Source organism: Nicotiana tabacum, chromosome 20 (genome assembly GCF_000715075.1).
Source record: "Nicotiana tabacum cultivar K326 chromosome 20, ASM71507v2, whole genome shotgun sequence".
Lineage (NCBI taxonomy): Eukaryota > Viridiplantae > Streptophyta > Magnoliopsida > Solanales > Solanaceae > Nicotiana > Nicotiana tabacum.
The window spans coordinates 34,238,325-34,263,035 of record NC_134099.1 but is presented as its reverse complement, the minus strand read 5'-3'; the positions used below and the strand labels follow the sequence as shown (position 1 = coordinate 34,263,035).

The window sequence follows — 24,711 nt, the reverse complement described above, 5'->3', positions numbered from 1 at the left end:
TTTTTTTTTCAATCTTGGCTTCTAAATTTTGGATACGTACTTGAATGCATTATATGCCATCGTTTGGAGTTTGAGATATCCATTATTGGCTCTTAGTAGATATTACCTTTAAATTCTCTCTGACTTTTCAGAAAGTTAAGCCTTTTATTTTCCAATAACTTCTCCTTATTGTGTAATTTAGGCGCATCATTTTCATCACTAAAGTTTATTTGTTTATATCATTTTGAGCAATTACCTCGTTGATAGTTTCATACTGTTAATTACATGTTTTTATTCTTCTAGTAAGTCTTTCCATTTTTATTATAGAGATTTTAGCATTTTCTAACTATTTTGGGATGCATTAATTGATTGTGGAGATTTGAGTATTGGTATTATGAATTCATGTCTGTTTTCCAACACACAATATGTTTGAAGTTAGTCAAAATATCTGAAGTTTAGCTTTGGCAGGCCAAAATTCAGTCATGCATGTCTGAAGTTTGCCTGCACAAGCTATGCCGAATTTCAGATAAAATTTATAACTTCATACGCGATTTTTCTCAAGTCGCGTATATCTGAAGTTAATTCTAAAGTGGCTAAATTTACAATAATTGATAAATATCGGCCATGCCTTAAATATGGGTCCTGAAAATTGAATTTGGCTATTTCTGCACTTTGGCTCCTGGCCACCATCCGAGCCCAAAAGTTAGCGAAATTGATTTTATTTTATTTTTCAATACGAAACTGATTTTATTTTATTTTATTTTTCAACACGAAGCTGATTTTATAACTTCAGTGTAAATACCGATCCCACTGTTTTCTTCTTCTTTTCCGTCTGATTGAAGCATTTTGGATTCTTCAAAAATACACTACAAATTTACCAATCGCGTTTGGCATTTGTAGATCTCAGTTTTGCAGGTACAGATCCTTCTGTAGTTCACCCTTTTTTCCCTCAGATCTTCCATTTTCACTGAAAATCAATTTTTTGTTGATCCATTATTTTTTTCCTTCTTTTTTAGGCAAATTAATCAATGGCAGCAACTTCAATACATAAGTTTGCTCAGTGCATTACTTGCCATGCTTGGAGTCCCGACCTCTCCAGTACTCTCTTCTCCTTTTCTCCCATCAATTCCTCATCTATTTTAGCCATCATTTTAATATTTTTTTATAACAAGATTAGTATTTAAGTTATATATACTGACTATATGATGAATTTTTTACACCAGTAAATTAACTTGTTACCTGTTGTAGCTTGTTACTACAATTTATTCTAGGTTACCAATCCAGGGACGGCCCGACCAATTTCGTGGCCGAAAGCCAAATTTTACGAGAGGCCTAACTTTTTTATTAATAAAAAAGATTTTATTTTTATTTGAAGTCTATTTTTCTAACTTTTTTTGATGCAAAGTTATTATTAATTTTTTATAATCAATTTCTCCTAATAAGTCTTTCTCAGTTGACAATATAGCTAATTCATTTAACATCTTTGGGACATTGTTGATCTTAGGTAAGGCCTTATCAATTTTAATTTTGAAATACTTTTTTTCGCTGAAGCAAAGATAATAGGAGTTATTAACATTATTCTATACGTAATATAGGCATTTGGAAAATAATCAAATCTTTTTATTTGATTGAGTATATCAATTAAACTATTATCTTCTAATTGTACTATTTTCTTTAATATTTTTAATTTAAAAAATAAATCTAAACTATCAATATCGGGTTGATTATTATGCTTTAAGGATCATTCAAGATGAAGGCAATATTTTTTCAAATTTCCATCATCTAGTGATCTCAGTTTTTACCGCTAAATAGAAAATCAAAAATATTTTCATATGCCTCTAATTGTTCAAATCTATTTTAAAGTGAAAAAATAACCTTGTCTACTACTATCTCCTGTCCATAATAAGTAACTTTTTTGGCTTTTATTTTGGTAAATAATAAGTGTCCTTTTATATAATTGAGAAGGAATTAACTTTATTTTTCCAAAATTTGCCCTTATTTACATATCTCAATGTGTCAAGTTAACAACATAGAAGTTTTAATTAAGGATAATTTAGTCAAAATACATTTTTGTTCTAGGAGTCAGTATTTTCTTTTTCTTAAGGGGCACAACAAAGATTTAAAAGTCATTTATTATGAAAAAGAGGGAGTATGTATAAAAATTAATTAACTCTAAAGGATTCTTCGAGAGATTTTGAGATTTCACTATTAACATTCTCCTCAAATTGTTTCTTCCTATATGTTACACGTTTCTTATGAAATTCGGGTTCAATATTAATTTCAAATGCAATTTTCCTTGGCAGAAATCAAAACAGTTGCAAATCCTTCGTCTCTATATTTCTTAAGTAATGAAATCAAACTTTTTTCTAAATTTATATATTAGGTGTAAAAAAACGGGTTTTCCACAAATGTGGAGCCCAAAGCAGTTGCTTTATCTGCTTTATGGACGGGTCGCCCCTGTACCAATCAAATGTTATTAAATAGAGTTATTGCAATTACTTTTTAAGCAATTGCATGAGGAATTTTTGCATTGTCAGAGCATAGAACTTAAACTCGATTAGGATTATTGCTATTCGAATGAATAATTATCATATGGCAACAAAAATTGAATTTTTATGCAGAGGCATATTGCTCTGGGGGTGTTTCATCTATAGAGTTGTATTCCTTTAGAAACACGGATTCTTACAGCAAAAAATTCATGTTTTTTTGCCTATGTTCAAGCGGGTAGCACAATCATGTCATCTTCTTTCCTTTTTTTTTTTTTGATTTGCACCGGGTGTCCGAGTCTCTTTGAGCCCCGACTAATCCCTTGGGTGCACAGGCCCTCGGCAAGGAGTTCCCGCAAGTGCACCACGGTTAATTCAGGTTTTACCCAGTCCGATAGCCCTCACAAATTGTTTGCACCCAGTGAGTTTCGAACTTGAGACCTTGAAAGGTAGCAAACCCCAAGGCTCAAGTCAATTGCCACCAGGCCAACCCCTGAGGGTTTTTCTTTTATTTACTTTTGAGTAGGATGAGTTCATTTTTACCTTTTTCTAGTGATTTTGCTCCATCACAATGGTCATGGAAGGCGGAGCTATGTAGAGCCAAGGGTTCAACTGAATCCCATTCGTCTTAAAAATATAATGCATCAATAGAATAAAAACGAATTTTTTTGAGAATGTTAATTTTTTTTTTTTGACGGTGAGAACAAAATGATTTTTTCGGTTATTTGTATATCCTCTTGACATAAGGGAAGATTCCAATCTAGTGGCAAAGAGGGTTAAAAAATTACTTTAGTGTAAGGTTCAAATCCCAATTGTAACATTATAATATCTTATTAATCCCCTTGTATAAATTTCTAGCTCCGCCACTGGGTCATGGAATGCAAGGTTTGGCAATTGACAATCGTTGTTTGCACCCATTGCTTTCCATTCCAACTATATTTATAACATATAGAATGAAATTATAATGAGAAATATGTATTTATGCTAAGTTTGCACGTATTGCCACGGAGGAGTAGTTTGAGTGCAGTGATTTAGGTACCCAATATTTTAAAATTCTGAAACTGCATGTGGGAGTGGTGCTTTAATGTGTACAAATTATGCTTTGTGTGGTAATGTAGAGGTTTTTTCCGTGTATTCTTATTCTTAGGAAGGAGGAAGAGTTGCTAATACCTGTATAACTTGTTTTTGTAGTGATTGCGCTTTGTCCTAACAATAGTGAAGTACATATATATAAACTATCCGAGGACAAGTGGGAGAAGGTCCATGTTCTTCAAAAGGTAAATTTAGTCTTTATATCATTGCTTCATGTTATTAACTTTTTCAAAGGTCAAAATATCGGTGGTGTCTGGTGTTTTACTGCCTATAACCTTGTATTTTGTTAGAGCTTGGGTGCTCTTCCCTGTACACAACCCCCTTCCCCCATAAGGATTAGTGGTTAAATATTTGGATAAGGGAGCTATTTTACGACAGTAATAAAATCTGTTGCTCTCCTTCAATTTTATTGTCTAAGGTCTGTAGCTGTGCTGTTGAAAATTTTGTAGAACTTTTCTTTCATGTTATTTGGTAATTTTTTTTAAATGACCACGGTTAAAAACTTGAAATTTAAGGAAGAGAAAAACTCTATATAATTTGGTAATCTGTGTCCACTCCCTTATTTTTTTGTTTATCCATTATTCATCTTCCACAATCATATCTCAGTGTTATGTTTTATTCTCGTTCCATTTTGCTTAAACGTTTTCCTTTATTTGATTCTTATGGTTTTTGATGCTGCAGCATGACCAAATTGTGTCTGGTATAGATTGGAGTTCAAGATCCAATAAAATAGTTACTGTTTCTCATGATCGTAATTCGTAAGTGACTATCCACCTTTGAGTTTTTAGAGTTTGATATCATTAAATAGGTGGTAGCTGTAAGTTTTTCATTTTACATTGTGGCTTTTTTGTTCTGCAAGGAGCTTTTCCCTTGTTTTTTTCCTTTTTTCTTTTTGTAATTTGTTAAATCTGACCACAGTGTTGTAAGAAGAGCAAGGATTGTAATATTGAGCCTTGAAGGTTTTTGTAAACTTTATTTTTGGCTTCCAGCACAAAACGGAGATTCATTAATATACTGATACATGTTACCTTCTTAAAAAACAACAACAACAACAAAATCTGACCACAGTGAGGCTCTTTGATTAGAAGGAACTTTAAGCCTGATAAGTACTTCAAACTACCCGTATTCAGTAACATCCTTCACTTGTTTGGTGGCAGTAATCCATTGTTCGTATTAATATTTGTGAAGGTTAAAACCAGGGCTTTTCTTTTTTAAGGTGATTCTATAGAAGCCACTTCACCAAATGGGGCTATAATATCTTTCTTTTGCTTTTCCTAGTAGAGCATTAATATATTTCCTGTGCAAAACGATATAGTTAACAAAGCTACAGAGTTGGTTTTGTTTGGTATGACACATTTGTAGTCAGATTATTCTGTAATATATTTTCTTCGGAAAAGGGTCAAAAATTGTCCTCGAACTATCGAAAATAGCTATAATATACCCTCAGTTTGTTTTTGGTACCAAATATGTCCTTGTCGTCTAAAAATTGGACCATTATTGCCCTAAAAACTAACGGCTGCCACATGAGCTTTTAGACTTATTTAAATATTATAATCATGTTGACATGCCAGTACAACATGGCAAAAAAAAAAAAACCCTTCTCCACCCGCAAGAACCCATTTTCTGCGAGGGGTTGCTGCATTTCCCATGAAGGCGCAGTGAAGCACTTCAGGTGGCCTGCTAGCTAGGCCAGTGAGGAGGGGAAGGATTAGGCGGTGTTTAAAAATTGTATGTTTTTATGAGGTTTTGTGTCTAGGTCTTATTTGCTGGTCTTCTTTTCTTTTTTGTTGATGAAGGCTGGAAGTGGAAGGGTGGGTAGAGTATTTTAGAAGATGATCTCTTTCTAATGGTTTTCGAGTTTTTTATGAGAGTTGTTTTTAAAAGGATATATCTCTGCAACTAATTTGTGACCTTATTGAGCTATGAGCTTGGATAGCTAGCCATGGGTACTGCAATATGCAGCTTTTGCTGTTCTCCACCATTTTTGTGATGTTTAGATCTCTTTTTTTTCCTTTTTTTGGTGATAAGATTTCTGATTTTAAGTGATAAAAGTTGGTATTTTATTTCTTGCACAACATATTGATTTTTTTTTACAGATTTGTGAATCTTAAGAATAGCCCAACTAAATTTCTCATAATAAGATTGGTGTAGCTTTAATTATTTGGGAAGGAGCAACACTTTGATGAGTCAATGAATGAAAATGGAGAAATAAATTTATCCTTGGGGGCTTTTGTCAAGATGGAGGACCGTCTGCTGGGGATAGAATTTTATTGTCCACATGACTTCGTGTGGCAACCGTTAGTTTTTAGGGCAATAATGGTCCAATTTTTAGACGGCAAGGACATATTTGGTACCAAACACAAACTAAGGATATAATTGAGCTATTTTCGATAGTTCGAGGGTAATTTTGACCCTTTTCCGTATTTTCTTTAATCTTGATTCTCTTTAGTGTGTGTACAATGGTTAAGTTTGACTTGAAAAAGATTAAGGTAATATGGACGGAGTGCGGGAAAAACAAAGAGGATGAAAGGGGAGCGCGTGAGAGAGAGAGAATGTGTGCTCGCGTGTGCTTGTTCCATGATTGCACAGTGTGGGTTATCTAGTATGAATTGATGTGCTGAGGAGAATAATATTCTCTGTAGATATGTTTGGAACCAAGAAGCGTCAGGGTGGGTACCTACTCTGGTCATTCTCAGGCTAAATCGTGCAGCACTTTGTGTGCAGTGGAGTCCAAAAGGTATTCAACTCCGTCTTAAATCAAAAGTGTCTTTCTGTATGCTCTTCTTTTTTTGTTTTGATGAAGTAAATAAATTCTATTAAAATTTGCAGTAAGACAGTGCATCTGATTTCAAAAGTCTGAATATACAATCCATGATCAGAGACTGCTCTTGCAAAACATTATTAAATTCTAACATCTTTTCTAGCTTAAAACAACTAGTTAACATTATTGGAAGTCAACTCTATTTTTGTGTTCTTGAATAACTTCCTTTTCCCTTTAAAAGCATCTTAGAGTTCTTTCTTTCCACAAAAACCACCAAATACATGCTGGTATGGTATCTGATATCCTCCTTTTGCTTTTGTTCAACCCTCTTCTCCTCCAGCCAAGCAATACATCCTTCATTGTCCTGGTAATTACTCACATTACCTCATAGATGCCTAGGAACATATTCCACAATTGAGAAGCCGGTTATCCGTACATAAAAAGATGGTTTTGTGTCTTCTGTGTCTCTTTCGCACATACGACATCAGTTAGAAGTTCGTAGACCCCTCTTCTGCAAGCTGTTCTATGTCAAAATGGCTTCACGTATATGGCTTAACCTCTTTTTACATGTTCTTTTCTCCCCCTCATTTCTGGGTCACTGATTCTATGTCTGAATTTCCAACTTTACAAAACTCAGTCATCAATATTCTTCTTATTTTATGTTCGAAGTGTACATGGTTTAAAAACTTTTATTAGAGAGTCACAGACGATGTCCAACTGGGCTCATTTTTAATCTTCTAGCACTAGCATGTTTCTGACATGAAACCATAAACTTGCTTCAGTTTTTTAAATTAGGTTATTAAATTTTTCTTGCAGAAAACAAGTTTGCTGTTGGAAGTGGGGCTAAAACTGTTTGTATATGCTACTATGAGCAAGAAAATAACTGGTAATATTACTTCTCCGTCTGATAGTTGAACAAGTTAAATTAGCAAATGTGGTGGAGAAAGAATGACATGCACAGATGGTTTCGTATGTGTAAATGCTACCATATGTCTTAGAATTGGGGTCACATTAGTTAGATGCATGAGTTTCATCATTCGCATTCAGTAAACTGTAGAATGGATTTCTATTGAAGTTGTTCATACCGTAGCATTACTGAAATCTTACCTTTTTAGGCTGGTATTTCACTCTTAGTTTGTTGATGTAGTTTATCTGGTTCCTGCATAGGACATTGTTATCTATGAATTTAGTATTCTGTCAATCCATAGGTATGATGAACAAAAAAGCCCCACTCCTAGTTTGATGGTGTATGTTATGTGGTTCATGCATAGGACAATGTTATATGTGAGTTTGGTATGCTGTCAATCCATAGGTGTATACAAGGCAAACTTTATGGCTAAAGATGAACAAAGAAAACCTCTATGACTAATCTCTGAGGTGAAAGATATACTGAAATCTTGCTTTACACACAAGCTAACACTTATACTAGTCATTACTTGTGGAGTAACAATTACTTTTTACAGGAACATGTCTAATTTATCTTTATTTTTTCACAGGTGGGTGAGTAAGCTAATCAGGAAAAGGCATGATTCATCGGTAACAAGTATTGCTTGGCATCCGAATAATGTGCGTCTGTTTCTCTATATATTATATTGCATCATGTAGCAGCAAAAGAATACCCTGACATTCATTTTAATAGTTGCATTCTTATTTGCAAAATATTTTCAACGAAGGATGTGAGGACTATTCTTTCTCTCAGCTTGCAGCTCTGTCACTTTGAGTATTCCACTAAAATTGCTGACCAGTTGCCATGAATTTATTTACACAAGCTTAAGTAACCTTGCAATCCTCACGGAAATCCCCATATATCTCTTTCTCTTTTAGTAGTATTAGAAGTTGAAAGCTGCCGTAGATGCTGGAATGATGCATTTCAAGCTTAACTTAAAGAAATGCCTCAGAGTTGATGGTCTGGTTCCTCTTTGTTTTTTCCCTTTTGTTTCCTTAAATCAGTGGAAGCAATACTGGGTCAGGACTAGTTATAGCGTAGAGTCAACTGGAAGAAGGTAATGTTGCTTATTAAATAAAAATGAAAATGTGATCTTGAAAGAAAAGTTTAAGGGCCCGCTGACTGCTGACATAGGAGATATTATCTTATCACCAATCTCTCTTGATGTTAATGCGAGGAGGAAATACCAAATTAATTTGGTTCGGTTCGGAATTCGGTTTTTCGGATTTTATGCCCACCCCTACATTTTGTTAATACTTTATGCAGTCCATTCATATTGATCCCTATAACAAAGCTAACTTTGCTTGTTTCAGCCCACTGCCAAATCTTGGTAAATCTTATGTTTTGTGTCAAGATAATGGTTTAACTAAATGTTTGATACACTTGCTACTATAAGTTCAGTGGCTTTATTTAATTATAAGGGTTAGTTAGTCTGTTCACTGAACTTTTGGTAAAATATTCCTGCAGATTCTCCTAGCAACAACATCCACTGATGGTAAATGTCGAGTATTTTCAACATTCATTAAAGGTGTCGATGCAAAGTACGTTTATCAAAATTTGTTCTCTCCATTCAGTAAGATTTTCTTCAGTATACACGGTTTCTTATAATTACTCACTCAATGGATCAGGGACTCTGCAATGGGGAATTCTGCAGATACCAAATTTGGAGAGGTCTGAATTATATCTTATTACCCTGCTTATCCAATTCTATATTTATGTTCAAAAAATATGTTGCTCATATCTTACCCTTAATGAGTTTGTTTTAAATACCCTCCGTCAGATAGAAGAGAACTTCATAAATATACTACTTAATTATTCATTGGGAAAGTAAATTATGATCTTAAAGCCTGGAGCGCATAACTGTTGTGGTTGACTGAATAAGAGTTCTTTCTCTTGCCAACTGAAGTTGATTTGTACTGAAAGCAAAATGAAGTTTACCTTCACTTACTTTCCTGTGGAAATCAAAGGCTTACATCTGAAATGTCAGATATTTTATATGCCAGGAGCAGAAGAATAAGACATACTCACACTTACATGGGCATGGAATGGATCCAATTTCTGGCTACATAAAGAAAGCAGCTAGCTTCCACAATCTAAACTCTTTTTAAAACTATTTATGATTTTAAACTATCCCAGCCTTAAAAGCTGTATGATTCTACTCTTCTGTCCGTGTGCAAATTTTCCCAGCCAGATACAATTCTGATGTTTTGGCAAGTCGAATGTCGGAGATAAAATTGTTAAAATAGTTTCCCATGCCTCATTGTTGGATAAATATTATTCAAGTTGCTTGAAAATGGTTTAAAATGTGCAGCTTTGAATTCAAATTGTTTAGCTATCCTAGTCTTATTGTTTTCATATTCTTGATGTGCTTTCTCCCTTTCTGTGTTGATATTACTCTAGCCCTTGCAAGAACATGTATTTTCTGTGCTTTTAACTGTTTTTAATACAGTGACATTTCATTCAATTCGGTTGATCGGCAGCACCTATTAACTGGCTATCTCAAAGCTTGGCAGTGACATGTGGTACTAATAGAGGATAATCGCTTCTTCTTTTGGAAAATTGTGTTGTCTTGCAAGACAATGTTCTAAGGAATTGGCTGACAGACATCAGAAAACACTAATGTTTTTTTTAAAATCTAGATGACATTCCTATGTCCTATTTTCATTATATGTTCATAGAAAGATATCCTTTATTCATATGAATGCAGCAAATTGTCCAGCTTGATCTCTGCTTTTGCTGGGCTTTTGGTGTCAGATGGTCCCCAAGTGGCAATACCTTATCATATGTAGGTCAGATATTCCTTTCTTTGCTTCTTTGGCTTATGCGTTGTTTTTGGATCAGATTTGACGCTGCTTCAACTATCTCATTATTTTTGGTTGCAGTCGCTTGCTGTGTTGTTTGCTCAACTGTTCTATTTTTATTTTACTTGGTTTTAGACTAAGTTCCCAAAATTTTCCATGTAATATACTAATGCAGCTTAGATGTTGGGTATTGGATGATCTCTCAGGTCATAACTCAATGATATACTTTGTTGATGAAGTTGGTCCCTCTGCTGCAGCACAAAGTGTAGCAATCCGCGATTTGCCTCTTCGTGATGTGGGTCAGAATCCTGTCTCATTTTTTGCTTTGTCTTTTTCAGATCTTAATATTTGTTGTTTAATCAAGACTTCTCTTGCAGGTATCGTTTCTTTCTGAAAGGATGGTTGTTGGTGTGGGATTTGATTGCAACCCGATGGTATTTGTGGCAGATGAAAGTGGACTCTGGTATGTTGAATATCTGGAACTTGCAAGGCTGGCTTCCTTTACTTGTCTCAATTATTTCTTGTTTTCCTTTTTCTTTTTTTTCCCGGGGGGTGGGGGGGTTTGCTTTAGTGCCTCTATTGATAACTGTTTAGAGTGGTGTGACTCGTTACTGTTCCTATGAGCCTCAAAATACATCCGTTTCTTCATGTTTGATGGACTCAGGTATGGATATGTATCCAACACGGGTATGGATAAATATCCAACATGGGTTTATCCAACTTTCAGCAAGTTTTTATTTTATTTTGAAGGATCTACATGAAATACCTATGCCAATATTAGTAAAAGTAAACTCTGTTGTCTAGTGCCTCTAGAGGTGAACTGTTGTGAAATTTTCAATCTACTTTTACTATTGAGGAGGTATTAACTAAATTTGTTTTTTATGCTTCAGGAGTTTCTTGAGATTCCTTGATGAGCGGAAAGCAGCGTCGTCAAGTGCTAAATATGGATCACAGGTACTTATCCCAAGAACTAGCTAGTCCTGAAATTATCTGCCTTCAAACTTCATTGACGGGCTAGAGCAGTGCACTTATACAGCTATTCCGTGACCTCATAACCTAGGCCTAGTGTATTTGGTACTGAGATTTCCTTGTTGACCAGTTTTATCATCGCTCTTTATTTGTCTATTGCCTCCATTTATTTCACAGTTTTCCGAAGCTTTTGGGAAATTCTATGGTCAATCAAAGTATTCAGCCAACAACAATGTTGAGCAGTCAAGAGGCGCTCATGACAACTGTATCAAGTAATATTTCAACATGATCACATTCTTTCATGTCTTCCATTTCCGCCTTTAATAGTGTTCAGGATCAAATCTTACATCAACACTTTTTTTTCTTTTTCATCTTGGGAATTCCAGTTGCATATTACCACTTGCAAAACAGAGAAAATCTAGTGTCACCCGTTTCAGCACTTCAGGTTAGTTTGCATTAACATAAAACTTCATTCTAAAGCAATCACTTTTCTGTTATTCGGAGATTCATGTCAATCCTCGATAACTTTTCAGGACTTGATGGAAAGGTAGTGATATGGGATTTGCAGAAGCAAGAAGATTTATTGGAATATCTATGAACATTTTTGAACTAGCATATATCTCCAATCTGTATGATGTAAAAACGTTTTTGTTTACTATGGTTCTTAAAAGGTATAGTTGAAACAGCTGTATAATAATTGGAACAACACGACATCTATGTTTGTATCTTCAAGGAAAAGAAAAGATTTTTCGCTTCAGCAACAGCTTTGCTTGATTTTCTGAAGCTGTGATGGGCTAAAGCAAGAATTGTACCCCTCTTAGCGAAACCAAAAGTGCATATCTCGAGTTTCATTTCTATACATTACTAGAATTAATCAAGTAATTAAATTAACTCCATAAAAAGTGGGATTAGAGCTCGAAAAGTGTGACAAGTTATATGTTATAACAGGTTAATACATATTGATATGTAAAATTGTAGATGTGTATACATGTCAAACTCAATGGCATAGGTTATTTTCGACTCTAACGAGAAAATTTCCTTATATATAAACTAAGTCTGCATTCATAGTCACAAACGAGTAATGGATGCTGTAATAGCACCTATTTGAAATAATATTCCCAACACTTTCTTGAACAAAATCATGTATACAAACACACACAAACATACATACATACATATACTATATACTTTCTGTAATTTCCAGTGTGTCCACGTGTTTCTTTTAACTTATTTTTAGTTGTCCAAACAACTCTATTAAGCGTTACTCTAGAAGTCTACACCAGTTATACTTTCATTTTTCGATGAGATGATTGTGCACACAACATCTTTAGAAGGCATACACACAACAATTTTTTCAATTACATTCTAAGGAAGGTTGGTAAATGTATCAGGAAGTAAAGTTTGACAACATTTTGCGTTCGTTGCAGCAAGAAGGTCCTCTGCCACTACATTATGAAAATAGAGGACTATACAGATTTGTTATTCAAAGGGAAAAATCAAAAGAATAAAACCGAGAACTACATTACCTTTAGCTTCTATTAAGGTGACATCGATAGCTACACAATAAGGTGAAGAAACAATGAAGGGCAGAACAGAAGCACACATTAATCATATCTTACTTTTGAAGTTGGAGTTAGGCTTTTTGTCGAATAACGATTATAGATAAATATGTACTCCCTCCGTACATTTTTACTTGGCATATATACTAAAAATAGATTTTCATTTTTACTTGACACTTTACGCATATCAAGAGAAAACAAAAAAAAAAATTCCTGTTATACCCACCGTATTTATTACTCATTTCAAATCATTTTCTCAAATCCAATAAAATATGCATCAATTAATGTGTATCATGGTAAATTATGCACTTCATTTATTATTTCTTAAGGGGCGTAAAAAGTTAAAATGTGCCAGTGAACTGAGGAAGTAAAACTTTTTTGGATACGGAGATTTGGAAAGTTGACCGAAAAAGTCCTTTCAAGAACCCAAAAAACGAGCCTATTTATTGAAGAATGACTGGGTTTAACTAGCTCTTTGGGTTTAGCACTCTTAATTAATTCCCTTTTACTAATAACTACTTCAGATCGATTTAGATCACTAGAAAAGGATGACCATTCACATTCTCAGTTTAAAACTATCAATGACCGAAAAAATAATTAATTGTCTTCACTCCTATCCCTAAACTTCATTTCAACTATTTGACTACCAATTCAAATTAAACTCAAAACTTACCTTAATAACTGTGTTCATCATACGAGTATTAGTTACTCCCTCCGATCCACAATAAGTGACCAATTTGCTTTTGGCACGCCCATTAAGAAAATACTAAATTTTATACAAAAATACCTAGTATGATGAAACTACACTTAATTAAATATTTAATGTGAGGAGTAAGAAAACTTTTTAAGAATATGTACATAAGGGTAATTTTGTAAAAACAAATTGAATTCTTTCTTGATTATATAAATGAACACTTATTTTGGACCAAAATAAAAAAGCAAATTGGTAATTTATTGTGGACCGAAATGAGCAGTAATTAATTAATGAGGGGTGGAAGGAGTACTAGTTTTAATAATAGCAACATCCCCAATCTGAATTTATTGATCCAGGTCATCTGGACTGACTATATATAACGATTATAATAAATCTCGAAAAACCATAGTCAAGTAAAAGATGCTTCCAAGTTCAAAGGGACAATAACAGAAGTTGGAACAATAAACTTAAATAAAAATACAATAGGCAAAGACATTATACAAAAGATATTTGACATATATAGATCTTAATAAAGGTTCAATTTTCTTTCAAAAATTCACGGGCCTTGAGAGATTCTATCCTTTGAATCTCACGGTGTAAGCGCTGTATCTTCTTGTCGTAGTCACTCCTTATCTTCTTCACCTCAGCTCTATATTCTTGGAGTTGTATCGAGAGGAGCTGACCCAGGTGTGGCTCAATAGAATAGGCTGCCTAAAGTCAAACCTTAATAAGAAGCTTTAAATAAATTTGATAAGATTCAAATAGACGTGAAAGTTGTAACAAAATATGTGACAAAGAATTAAAAAAAAAGTGTACTTCAAATTATTTACTTGCATGGAGTCAAGTTGGCACTGACCTGAAGTAGTGCAGCTTCCTTGTTATACATCTCTGATCGCACCTTCTTCTCTAGCTTCCGCCTCTTGTAGATTAGCCGCATGTAGTTACTTCCATCAGGTGATTTCATCCAGTCAGAAATCTGAAGAACATCTGCATAACCGAATCCAAGATTTTAAGTTGTTTTGCATAATTTCACATAACTCTAGAACTAGAAATAGGATATATATAAGATGTCTACAAATAATAACTGTCCTTAAAAATAGAATTAGCAACCTGAAAAAATTGAAATATATATTATATTATCAAATTAAAGTACAAAAGTGTTGAGTTCAAACGAACCGACTGGGCTTAACTTCCATCCGGCACGATCTGCAGGCACAGAGAGATCATATACACCGGCTCGGGCAGCAGCCAGAGCAATCTCCTTCAGCACTATGGGGTCTGAAGAAATGCTCAACAACACCCACGTCCGACTAATGTAGCCTTTAACTGTCAGTCCCAAGGTGTTCAAAGCAATGGGTGTGAATTCTGTCGTGTCGATCATGTTGAGAAGTTGGAGCGGCTTGACAGCCTCTTGTAACTGCGCTACAAGTTCAGACTCCGATTTCAGCCTCTTACCAATGGGTTGCTTGTTCTGAGATATGATTCTTGAAGCCTTACGTGCCATTTTTGAACCAACAATATTAAGAAAGAAGAGGTAAGATCAAAGGGAAGGATTGAGTAGTATTCTAGGGGACACTGATAAGGAATCGTCCTATGATTATATATGCATGGCTGAATTGAATAACACTGGATTTAACTCATGACACTTTAATAATTAATCACCTCCTTGGTCACTGAAATGTCACTTAGGGAACCGGGTAATATCAACCATCAACCACTAATAATGGTTTTAATAAGTCGCCCAATTTAATTCCTAACACAAATAATATGATCAATATTACAATAGGCTATAATATGTTACTCCCCGTGCACTTTAGTTGATTTTTTTTGGCCTTTTTGTGGTTTACAATATTTGATTTTTTCAAATATCAAGAAAGAATTAACTTTTTTTCTTCTTCTAAAGAGTAAAGAACCTAGGAGTATTTGTTGTATTTCCAATGAACAAACTAAGATTAATATGGTCAATTACATTATTATTAATACTAAAAGGTGAATTCCTTAATATATGCAAAAACAACCAAAAAATCACTTAAAGTGAACCGAAGGGAGAACTCTGTTAGTAGTACTTACTTTTAACTTTCCATATTAAGCTTGTTAGGAAGAGTTGCCTATTAAACCTTACATGATAGTACAACCACCTATCCACTATCATTGCATGATTTTTTTTTTTCAATATTTCCCACATGGATAGGGACCATTATAGGGAGAAAGGTTCTTTACCAAGATTTTTTTCAACTCCTCGGCTCGAATTCGAGACCTCGGCTTAAGGTCTTATTCATCCCACTATAATCATTAATGGTGTCATCACATAAAACCTAATTGTTAATTTAAGAAAAATAGTATTTCATCCGTTTCAAATTAGATGAGGTAATTTGACTTTGGCACAGAGTTTAAGAAATAAAAGAAGACTTTTGAAACTTTTGGTCTTAAAGCTTAAGTGATAAAAGTTTTGTGGGGCCATAACATTTGTGTGATTATAAAAGCTTCTCATTAAAGATAAAATGGGTAAAATAAAGAGTTTAAAGTTGAATTATTTTCAAATTTAAGAATGTGTCATTTATTTTGGAACAAATTAAAAAGAAAAATACATCATCTAACTTGAAATGGAGAGAGTAACTAACTTGTTATAATAGATTAAACTACATAAGGTAAAAATTAAAATTTTATGTTGACAGTACAAGTAACTTTAATCATTTTCATACTACAGCTCAACACCTAATAGCTAACATATAGTTAGTTCTAAAGTAGCATGATAATGAAAAAGGTGTATAAACTTAGGGTATGTTTGGTATAACGGAAAATATTTTTCCACGAAAATATTTTCTTGGAAAATAAGTAGTAATCTTATTCATTTTCTGATGTTTGGTAAGCAAATTAAGGAAAATAACTTTTCAAGAGTATACATAAATAATTTAGATATAATAAACATGAAGCCATAAACTTGCAAACCAACAACCTTCCGAACCCACAAATTTTATAAACTTTCGAACCGTTAAACTTTCAAAACCGCGGCATTTCGAACCTATAAACTTTATAATTTCTAAACCCGTAAAATTCCAAACACATAAACCTCCAAACTCATAACTTTGGAACTTGTAAAATTTTGAATCTGTAAACCGATAAATAAAAAATTAAAACTGAAAAATATATTTAAAAAATATTTTTTTCCCGGGGGGGGGAGTTGAGTTTCAACCACCACTTGTCGTGATGTCCGTCGCCGTGGACTCGCATTTAGGCCAACCGCACGCTCGAGGTACACGGGAGGCCAATATCCGTCCCACGACACCACCGCGACTATGAGAATGGGCGCGGTGTGCGGGGGCGACGCGATGCGTGACGCCCAGGCAGACGTGCCCTCGGCCTAATGGCTTCGGGCGCAACTTGCGTTCAAAGACTCGATGGTTCAAAAAGTGGGGTAGGGAGATAGTAGGGTGGGATAGAGGGGTAGTAGAGTGGGTGGTAACGGAAAAACTGAAATTGAAATAAAAAGCCTTTTTTGGAGAGAGAGGGTGGTGTGAGTTGGTGAGGGTGGGGAAGGTTGAGAAAAAGTTTTGGAAAATGTTTTCCCTTCTCTTGATAAGGAAAAATGAGTTCATAAAAAAAATATTTTCCAAAATATTTAAGCCTACCAAACATGAAAAAATTGAAAAACATTTTCCAAACACACCCTTAAACCCAATATTTAATACTACTCATGGAATAGGGCAAAATTCTAGTTTGCGCCAAAGATTCCCCTCGATTTGACATCTATTCAAAAATCGGGGTTTTAAGTTTAATGAAATAATTAGGAAACTAATTATTTAATTCTTGTCGCAAACCAAATTCATCAAGAATTAGGAATTTTATTTTTTGGAAACTTCCAAAACGTTATTTTCCTTTCCCTTTCCTATTCCGATTTCTACTCCGACGTTAATTAGGAAAACTCACTCTCTTATATGTATACACACATCCCCTTATTCATTCCATTCCATTCGACAAGTTATACTCCATAGTAACAAAAGTTCTCTGTTTTATTGTTGTTTTTCAATGGCTGAAGTGTACGGAGTCTCTTTCTACAATGACCAAATAGAGGTTACTGTAACCAAGAATGCAGTCGCGGTTAATGACTGGATTTTGCAGACTATTCATATTCATAGGCGAAGACTACACAAGCTCCTTATTGGTCTTGATATCGAGTGGCTCCCATATTTCAATCCAAAAGACAAACAATCAGTTGCTCTCCTCCAACTTTGTGTAGGCCGACGTTGCCTTCTTTTTCAACTCCTACACAAAGATTTCATGCCCGGATACCTCGCACAATTTCTGAGTAACCCTAATTTTACATTCGTTGGTGTCGGGGTTGAAGGAGATGCTGAGAAGTTGATGTATGATCACGGGCTTTTCGTGGCGAATACTGTGGATTTGAACCAACTTGCATTGTTGTATTATGGAGAATATGTGTATGGAAAGATGGGTTTGAAGAGAATGGCAAAAGCAGTAGTTGGGAAAGTAATGGAAAAGCCAAAGGATGTTACTTTGAGTAAGTGGGATGCAGAGGATTTGTGCTATGAACAAGTTGAATATGGTGCTATTGATGCTTTTGTCTCGTTTGAGATTGGAAAAAAATTGTTTAATGAAATGGGAGACAGAGAGAAGGAATTGAATTGCCATTATCAGCCATGGCAGTTGCTACAAGAAACACAGGGGATGTTTCAAAATCTTGCTCTGTTTTTGAATCAGAAATAACACATTAGAAAAAGTATACAATAGTAAACTTTGTACAAGTAGTTTATACATGTAATATGTATTGATTTTGATATTACAGATAGTAACATAAATTTTGAGTTCAAAATAGCTTTGTGATTTTTTCTTTTTCCCTCACAAAAATCTTTCGAATCAGTCTTAGAGCATTAACCCACACTCTCAAGGCATCACATAAGTTAAAGGAAACTAATATGACAACTAGAAAGCTACTCTCTCCGATTCACAAGAAGTGATCAATTTGCTTTTAGCACCCCCATTAAGAAAATACTAAATTCTATACAAAAATATCTACTATGACTAAACTACCCCTATTAAACATTTAATGTGAGAAGTAAGAAAACTTTTTAGAGATATGTACATAGGGGTTATTTTGTAAAAACAAATTGAATTCTTTCTTGATTACATAACTGAACACTTATTTTGAACCAAAATGAAAAAACAAATTGGTCACTTATTGTGACGCAGTGTAGCAATTCGTTTATACATTGAATATCAGAAACAAAGGTAATATATTTTCTTGACTTACTACAGTTCCTTTAATTAAATATTTATCAAATGAGAGTTCCTTTCCTCAATAAATGAACAAATCAACTGTACAATGTTATCTCAGGCCACCTTCCTTGTGTTATAACAAGTATCTGATACCACGAAGACGAGCAAAACTTAGTATGTACATCTTAGTGCATCACAGGCCTGCACCGCCAAAACTGTCGCCATTCATTGAGTGCATCGAATTAGTATCACTAGGCATGAATGATGACGGAGGTATACTCAATCCACTGCCCGGTGGTTTTACTTCAGATTTATTAGGAGAGTAAACATCAGGAAAGCTTCCACTCCATGATGCAGTTCGCAAGGAGTTCAATAATGCGACCAGGTGTCCCAACAACAACGTCTGCTTCTCTATCAAACATATTGCGCATCAAATACAACAGCAAACTGGTAAAATTCTTCATCCATAAGTTATATTGTGGGAGCCAAGATTAGTCCCAAAGGGTTTTTTCCTATAGTTTAGAATTGTTGCGGAAGCCAAATGTATATAGTGTGAATAAGTCACAACTACTATACCAAAAATTATGACAGCCACCAAATAATAAATAAGACAATAAAGCAACAATAAAGGGAACACCAGAATTTACGAGGTTCGGCTAATTTTGCCTACTCCTCGGACACAACCAATATTTTATTTCACTCCAAAAATACAAGTGAAATAATACTAAAGAGAGAAGATACAAATGCCTTAAACAGATGAGAAGGCAAATGAGAGGTGTCTTTCAATCCTAAACATTAGGCCTTCTTTTATAGGGGAAAAATCCCCCCAAACTTAACTCCCAACCAATGTGGGACTTTGGCATTTTGCCAAACTTCAACAAATCTCCACCTTGACAAAATTCCACATTTTCAATTCTCTCTCAATAACAAATTTTGGTTGTGTCTTCATCTTCAATCTTCAGTGTTCAACAATGTTGATCAAATCCAAACAATGTTGAAACTTGACCGCAGTCACCACCTTTGTCAGCATATCAGCAGGATTCTCTGTAGTATGAATTTTCTTCACCGTGACTCCACCTTCTTCTATGATTTCTCGTACGAAATGATACCGAACATCAATGTGCTTCGTCCTTGCATGATAAACTTGGTTCTTCGCTAATTGAATAGCACTTTGACTATCACAAAAAATTGTGATACCTTTTTGTTCAACACCAAGCTCCTTTAGCAATCCTTGAAGCCAAATTGCCTCTTTCACAGCATCTGTAATAGCCATGTACTCTGCCTCTGTTGTAGACAAAGCAACTGTTGACTGCAAAGTAGACTTCCAACTAACTGGTGCCTTTGCAAAAGTAAACACATAACCAGTAGTTGATCTTCATTTGTCCATATCACCCGCAAAATCTGAGTCACAATATCCAACTACAAACTGATTGTCTTCCTGCTCAAAAACTAACCCGACATCTACAGTATTATGAATATACCGTAGAATCCACTTCACAGCTTGCCAATGCTCCTTCCCTGGATTGTGCATATATCTGCTAATAACTCCAACAGCTTGTGAAATGTCAGGCCTTGTGCAAACCATTGCATACATCAAGCTACCAACATCATTTGCGTATGGTACCTTTGACATATACTCTCGTTCAGCTTCATCCATTGGCGACATAGTAGTACTTAGCTTAAAATGGGAAGCAAGTGGAGTACTAACTGGCTTAGTCTTGTCATCTATGCCAAAACGTTGAAGTACTCTCTTCAAATATTCCTTTTGAGATAAACAGAGTTTCTTTGAACGTCTATCTCTAATTATCTCCATGCCAAGAATTTTCTTTGCCTCACCCAAATCCTTCATCTCGAACTCCTTCTTCAGTTGAATCTTCAACTTATCAATTTCTTCCGAATTCTTGGAAGCTATCAACATATCATCAACATATAGAAGAAGATATACAAAGGAACCATCTTTAAGCTTGTGCAAATACACACAATGATCGTATTTGCTTCTCTTGTACCCTTGCCGCAACATAAACTCGTCAAATCGCTTGTACCATTGTCTAGAAGATTGTTTCAATCCGTACAACGATTTTTCAAGTTTGCACACCATATTTTCTTTTCCAGCAACTTTGAATCCTTCTGGCTGAGTCATGTAGATTTCCTCCTCCAAGTTTCCATGTAAAAACACAGTTTTTACATCCATCTGAACTAGTTCCAAATCCAATTGTGCTACCAAAGCCAACATAATTCTAATGGAGGAATGTTTTACAACTGAAGAAAACACTTCATTGTAATCAATTCCCTCCTTTTGAGCATATCCTTTGGCCACCAATCTTGCTTTGTAGCGAACATCTACTTGGTTAGGAAATCCTTCCTTCTTTGCAAATACCCATTTGCACCCAATTGCTTTCTTTCCCTTCGGGAGATTGGCCAATCTCCATGTATGATTCTGATGAAGGGACTGTATCTCATCATTCATGGCAATCCTCCACTTATCTTCTTCTGAACTTTGAACAACGTCTTTATAAGTAGTAGGAACATCATCAGCTACAATTGAGGTTGCACAAGCAACCGTCTCTATGAGACGAACATGTTTCGTTATTGTTCTTTTTGGCCTGCTGGTTGCTATTGATTCAAGTTGTTGTTGAGATTCCTGAGTTGGAATCTCCTCTACTGGCTCTCCTTCCAGAGGGTAATCTTCATTTGTTTCCTCCTCTGCTTCTTGTGTAGGAAAAATAAATTTTCCCTCAAACTCCACCTGCTTAGAAGCACCTTCATTTTGTTTGGTATCTTCTGTTACCTTATTTACCATAGCAAATTCATCAAAGGTAACATCTCTGCTGAATATTACTTTCTTTGTCATAGGACACCATAAGCGATATCCTTTGACTCCAGAAGTAATTCCCATAAAAATAGCCTTCTTTGCCCTTGGATCCAATTTTGACTCCGTCACATGATAATATGCAGTTGAGCCAAACACGTGCAAAGAGTTATAATCTACAGCAGGTTTTCCGTACCATTTTTCAAATGGTGTTTTGCCATCAATAGCAGCAGATGGTAGACGATTAATGAGGTGGCATGCATATGTAATTGCCTCAGCCCAAAATTCTTTGCCCAAGCCAGCATTGGACAACATACACCGTACCTTCTCCAGCAAGGTCCGGTTCATACGTTCTGCCACTCCATTCTGTTGTGGTGTATGTCTAACAGTGAAGTGTCGGACGATGCCATCATTTTCACAGACCTTATTGAAATGATCATTTTTGTATTCACCTCCATTGTCTGTGCGAATACACTTGATCCTCCTGCCTGTTTGATTCTCCACCATCGTCTTCCATTTGAGAAAAATTCCCAGCACTTCATCTTTGTTTTTCATTGTATACACCCACACTTTTCGAGAAAAATCATCAACAAAGGTTACAAAATAGTGCTTCCCACCCAATGAAGGTGTTTTGGAAGGACCCCAAACATCAGAGTGTACATAATCCAAAATGCCTTTAGTATTATAGATCGCTGTACCAAATTTAACCCTTGTCTGTTTCCCTTTGACACAATGCTCACAAAACTCCAAGTTGCAAGCCTTTACTCCTTTTAACAATCCTTGATCTGATAGAGTTTTCAAGGATTTTCCTCCAGCATGTCCCAAGCGCATGTGCCATAGCTTGGTTGCTTCTGCCTCTTTGTCGTCACTGGATGTCACTGTTGCTGTCCCAATAAACTGTACTGCCACGATAGCGGTACATATTATTATTCTTCCGATTAGCCTTCATTACCACTAGTGCACCGGAGCATACTCTCATCACTCCATTTTCTGCAATGATTTTGAACCCTTTTGATTCTAGGGCTCCCATAGAGATGAGATTCTTCTTCAAATCCGGTACATATCGAACATCTATCAATGTTCTGATCATTCCATCATGGTTCCTTAATCGTATTGAACCAATGCCATATGAGGTAAGAGGGCTGTTATCCGCTGTGTGGACGACTCCATATTCTCCTTCTTGAAATTCCACGAACCAGTCCCTGTTGGGACACATATGATAGCTACAAGCCGAGTCCATCAACCATATGTCTGATGATGTTGATGACTCTATTGTAACTAATGAGAAGTTTGAATCATCACAATCAGCTACATTTGAATCCATAATGGCCTTTCCATTGTTATGTTTGGCCTTATTCTTCAACTTCGGACAGTCTTTCTTCCAGTGCCCTTTTTCTCGACAAAAGGCACATTCATCTTTGCTGGGTCTGGATCTTGACTTGGATCTTCCCTTCTTTGTCCTCGTTTGATTTTGAGGACGACCCCTCACAAATAGTGCTTCTCCTTCTCCGCCCTTCTGTTTTTCTCGCTTTCTTTGTTCATAGCTGTACAAAGCCGAACAAACTTCTCTGAGAGAAACTTCGTCATTTCCATGGAGTAGAGTAGTTTCAAGGTGCTCGTACTCATCAGGAAGTGACGCCAACAACATCAAGGCCAAGTCACCATCATCATAAGTTGTATCCATATTTTGCAAATCTGTAACCAACTTATTGAAACTGGTGATATGTTCATTCATCGTGGTACCAGGAACATAGGTGAAGTGAAACAGTCTCTTCTTCATGTACAATTTATTTTGACTGTTTTTCTTCAAAAATTTATCCTCCAGTGCTTTCCATAATTTACTTGCAGAAGTTTCCTTTGTGTATGGATATTTCTGCTCTCTAGCAAGGTAGGATCGAATGGTACCGCAAGCAACACGGTTGATAATTCTCCAATCTTCTTCTCCAATAACATCTGGTTTCTTTTCTTCAATGGCCAGATCTAGCCCTTGTTGAAAAAGGACATCTAGAACCTCGCCTTGCCACATCCCAAAATGTCCGGACCCGTCAAATATTTCGACCGCAAATTTCGCATTTGACACAATTCTTGTCATAAGCGAAGATGCCAATGATGACGTATTGTTGACACTTGATGTAGATTCTTATTGTTTATTGTCTCCCATCTTTGACACAAATATTATTTAATAGCTGACGACACAAATCAAGATTATTTCCTTTCTGGTGTGGAAGATCAGACTAAGCTGCAACCACAGAGCATACTCAGACAGAACCTTGACTCAGTTACCAAGATAAATCTTTTCTGATGTGGAAGATCAGACTATGCTGCAACCACAGAGCATACTTAGACAGTACCTTGGCTCTGATATCAATTGTTGCGGAAGCCAAATGTATATAGTGTGAATAAGTCACAACTACAATACCAAAAATTATGACAGCCACCAAATAATAAATAAGACAATAAAGCAACAATAAAGGGAACACCAGAATTTACGAGGTTCGGCTAATTTTGCCTACTCCTCGGACACAACCAATATTTTATTTCACTCCAAAAATACAAGTGAAATAATACTAAAGAGAGAAGATACAAATGCCTTAAACAGATGAGAAGGCAAATGAGAGGTGTCTTTCAATCCTAAACATTAGGCCTTCTTTTATAGGGGAAAAATCCCCCCCAAACTTAACTCCCAACCAATGTGGGACTTTGGCATTTTGCCAAACTTCAACAACGATTGGGGTGGGAACAAAAACTTGGCATTGCCAGCAGTAGCAGGCTTTGTGGAAGGAACAGAAGGTGACTGGAAAAGTTTTGTTGGATGACTACCACCTTTGTTGAATGTGTCAAGTACCTGCCAAAAGAAGGAAGTTTACACTAAAAATGTTAGTTTGATGCATAGGGCTTATCAGGTATATTCTTAACATTTAAACATCCTATTTCAGAATCAGACCAAGAAAACAAACAAGGGCTGTTGTGCCTAAGCCACCAAAGGTTCAAACATATCATCTAAAGATAATTAATAAGCCAATGTCACTTGCCTTGACCGGACACCCACATGACTACGAGCCGAGAATTGGTTGGAGGTAGGCGAAAGAGGTGGGATTCCCGAACTATATCAGCAGAAGTTGGACTCTTCATTTCCGGAAATCCATTGTTGCATATAGAACTTTCACTTTTTAATACACAAATGATAGTGGGAATTAATATATTTGTTTAATATGGTGGGTGATAAAGCATGCGGTAGTGGGGAATAAGAGAATTAAATAAAGAAAAGATATGTGTTAGTGGGAATTAATATTTGTTTAATATAGTGATGGACAAAATATTAAGACAAATGGAAACAAGTCTCAACATCAAACTTTATGAGGACCACAGTCTAGAAAATG

The 24,711-nt window shown here is 35.5% G+C and overlaps 2 protein-coding genes across 3 annotated transcripts; both read left to right on the top strand.

Moving 5' to 3' along the window:
• Positions 1 to 721: 721 nt before the first annotated feature.
• LOC107784652 (actin-related protein 2/3 complex subunit 1A) lies at positions 722 to 11,795 on the top strand. Of its 2 annotated transcripts, none has more exons than XM_016605807.2 (16): positions 722 to 894; positions 996 to 1,077; positions 3,657 to 3,742; positions 4,239 to 4,315; positions 6,200 to 6,294; positions 7,135 to 7,204; positions 7,815 to 7,884; positions 8,732 to 8,805; positions 8,893 to 8,935; positions 9,972 to 10,053; positions 10,272 to 10,360; positions 10,443 to 10,528; positions 10,956 to 11,019; positions 11,212 to 11,306; positions 11,421 to 11,479; positions 11,568 to 11,795. In XM_016605807.2, the coding sequence occupies exons 2-16, from the start codon at positions 1,008 to 1,010 to the stop codon at positions 11,630 to 11,632; spliced, it is 1,125 nt and encodes a 374-aa protein (XP_016461293.1). In that variant the 5' UTR covers positions 722 to 894; positions 996 to 1,007; the 3' UTR covers positions 11,633 to 11,795. The 2 variants fall into 2 exon arrangements, with proteins under 2 accessions (XP_016461293.1, XP_075096647.1); XM_075240546.1 differs by having other exon boundaries at positions 723 to 894; positions 9,984 to 10,053.
• A 5,518-nt stretch (positions 11,796 to 17,313) lies between these two features.
• Positions 17,314 to 18,012, top strand: LOC107784650 (3'-5' exonuclease-like). Its single transcript, XM_016605806.2, has one exon. The coding sequence runs from the start codon at positions 17,314 to 17,316 to the stop codon at positions 18,010 to 18,012; it is 699 nt and encodes a 232-aa protein (XP_016461292.1).
• Positions 18,013 to 24,711: the final 6,699 nt, after the last annotated feature.

Excerpts from the sequence above, each read along its gene's own strand:
- LOC107784652 (XM_016605807.2), top strand. The coding sequence starts at position 1,008 with ATGGCAGCAACTTCAATACATAAGTTTGCTCAGTGCATTACTTGCCAT. Across the intron at positions 7,885-8,731 it reads TTGCTTGGCATCCGAATAAT|ATTCTCCTAGCAACAACATC; the intron begins GTGCGTCTGTTT and ends ATATTCCTGCAG. Across the intron at positions 11,020-11,211 it reads GTGCTAAATATGGATCACAG|TTTTCCGAAGCTTTTGGGAA; the intron begins GTACTTATCCCA and ends TTTATTTCACAG.
- LOC107784650 (XM_016605806.2), top strand. The coding sequence starts at position 17,314 with ATGGCTGAAGTGTACGGAGTCTCTTTCTACAATGACCAAATAGAGGTT.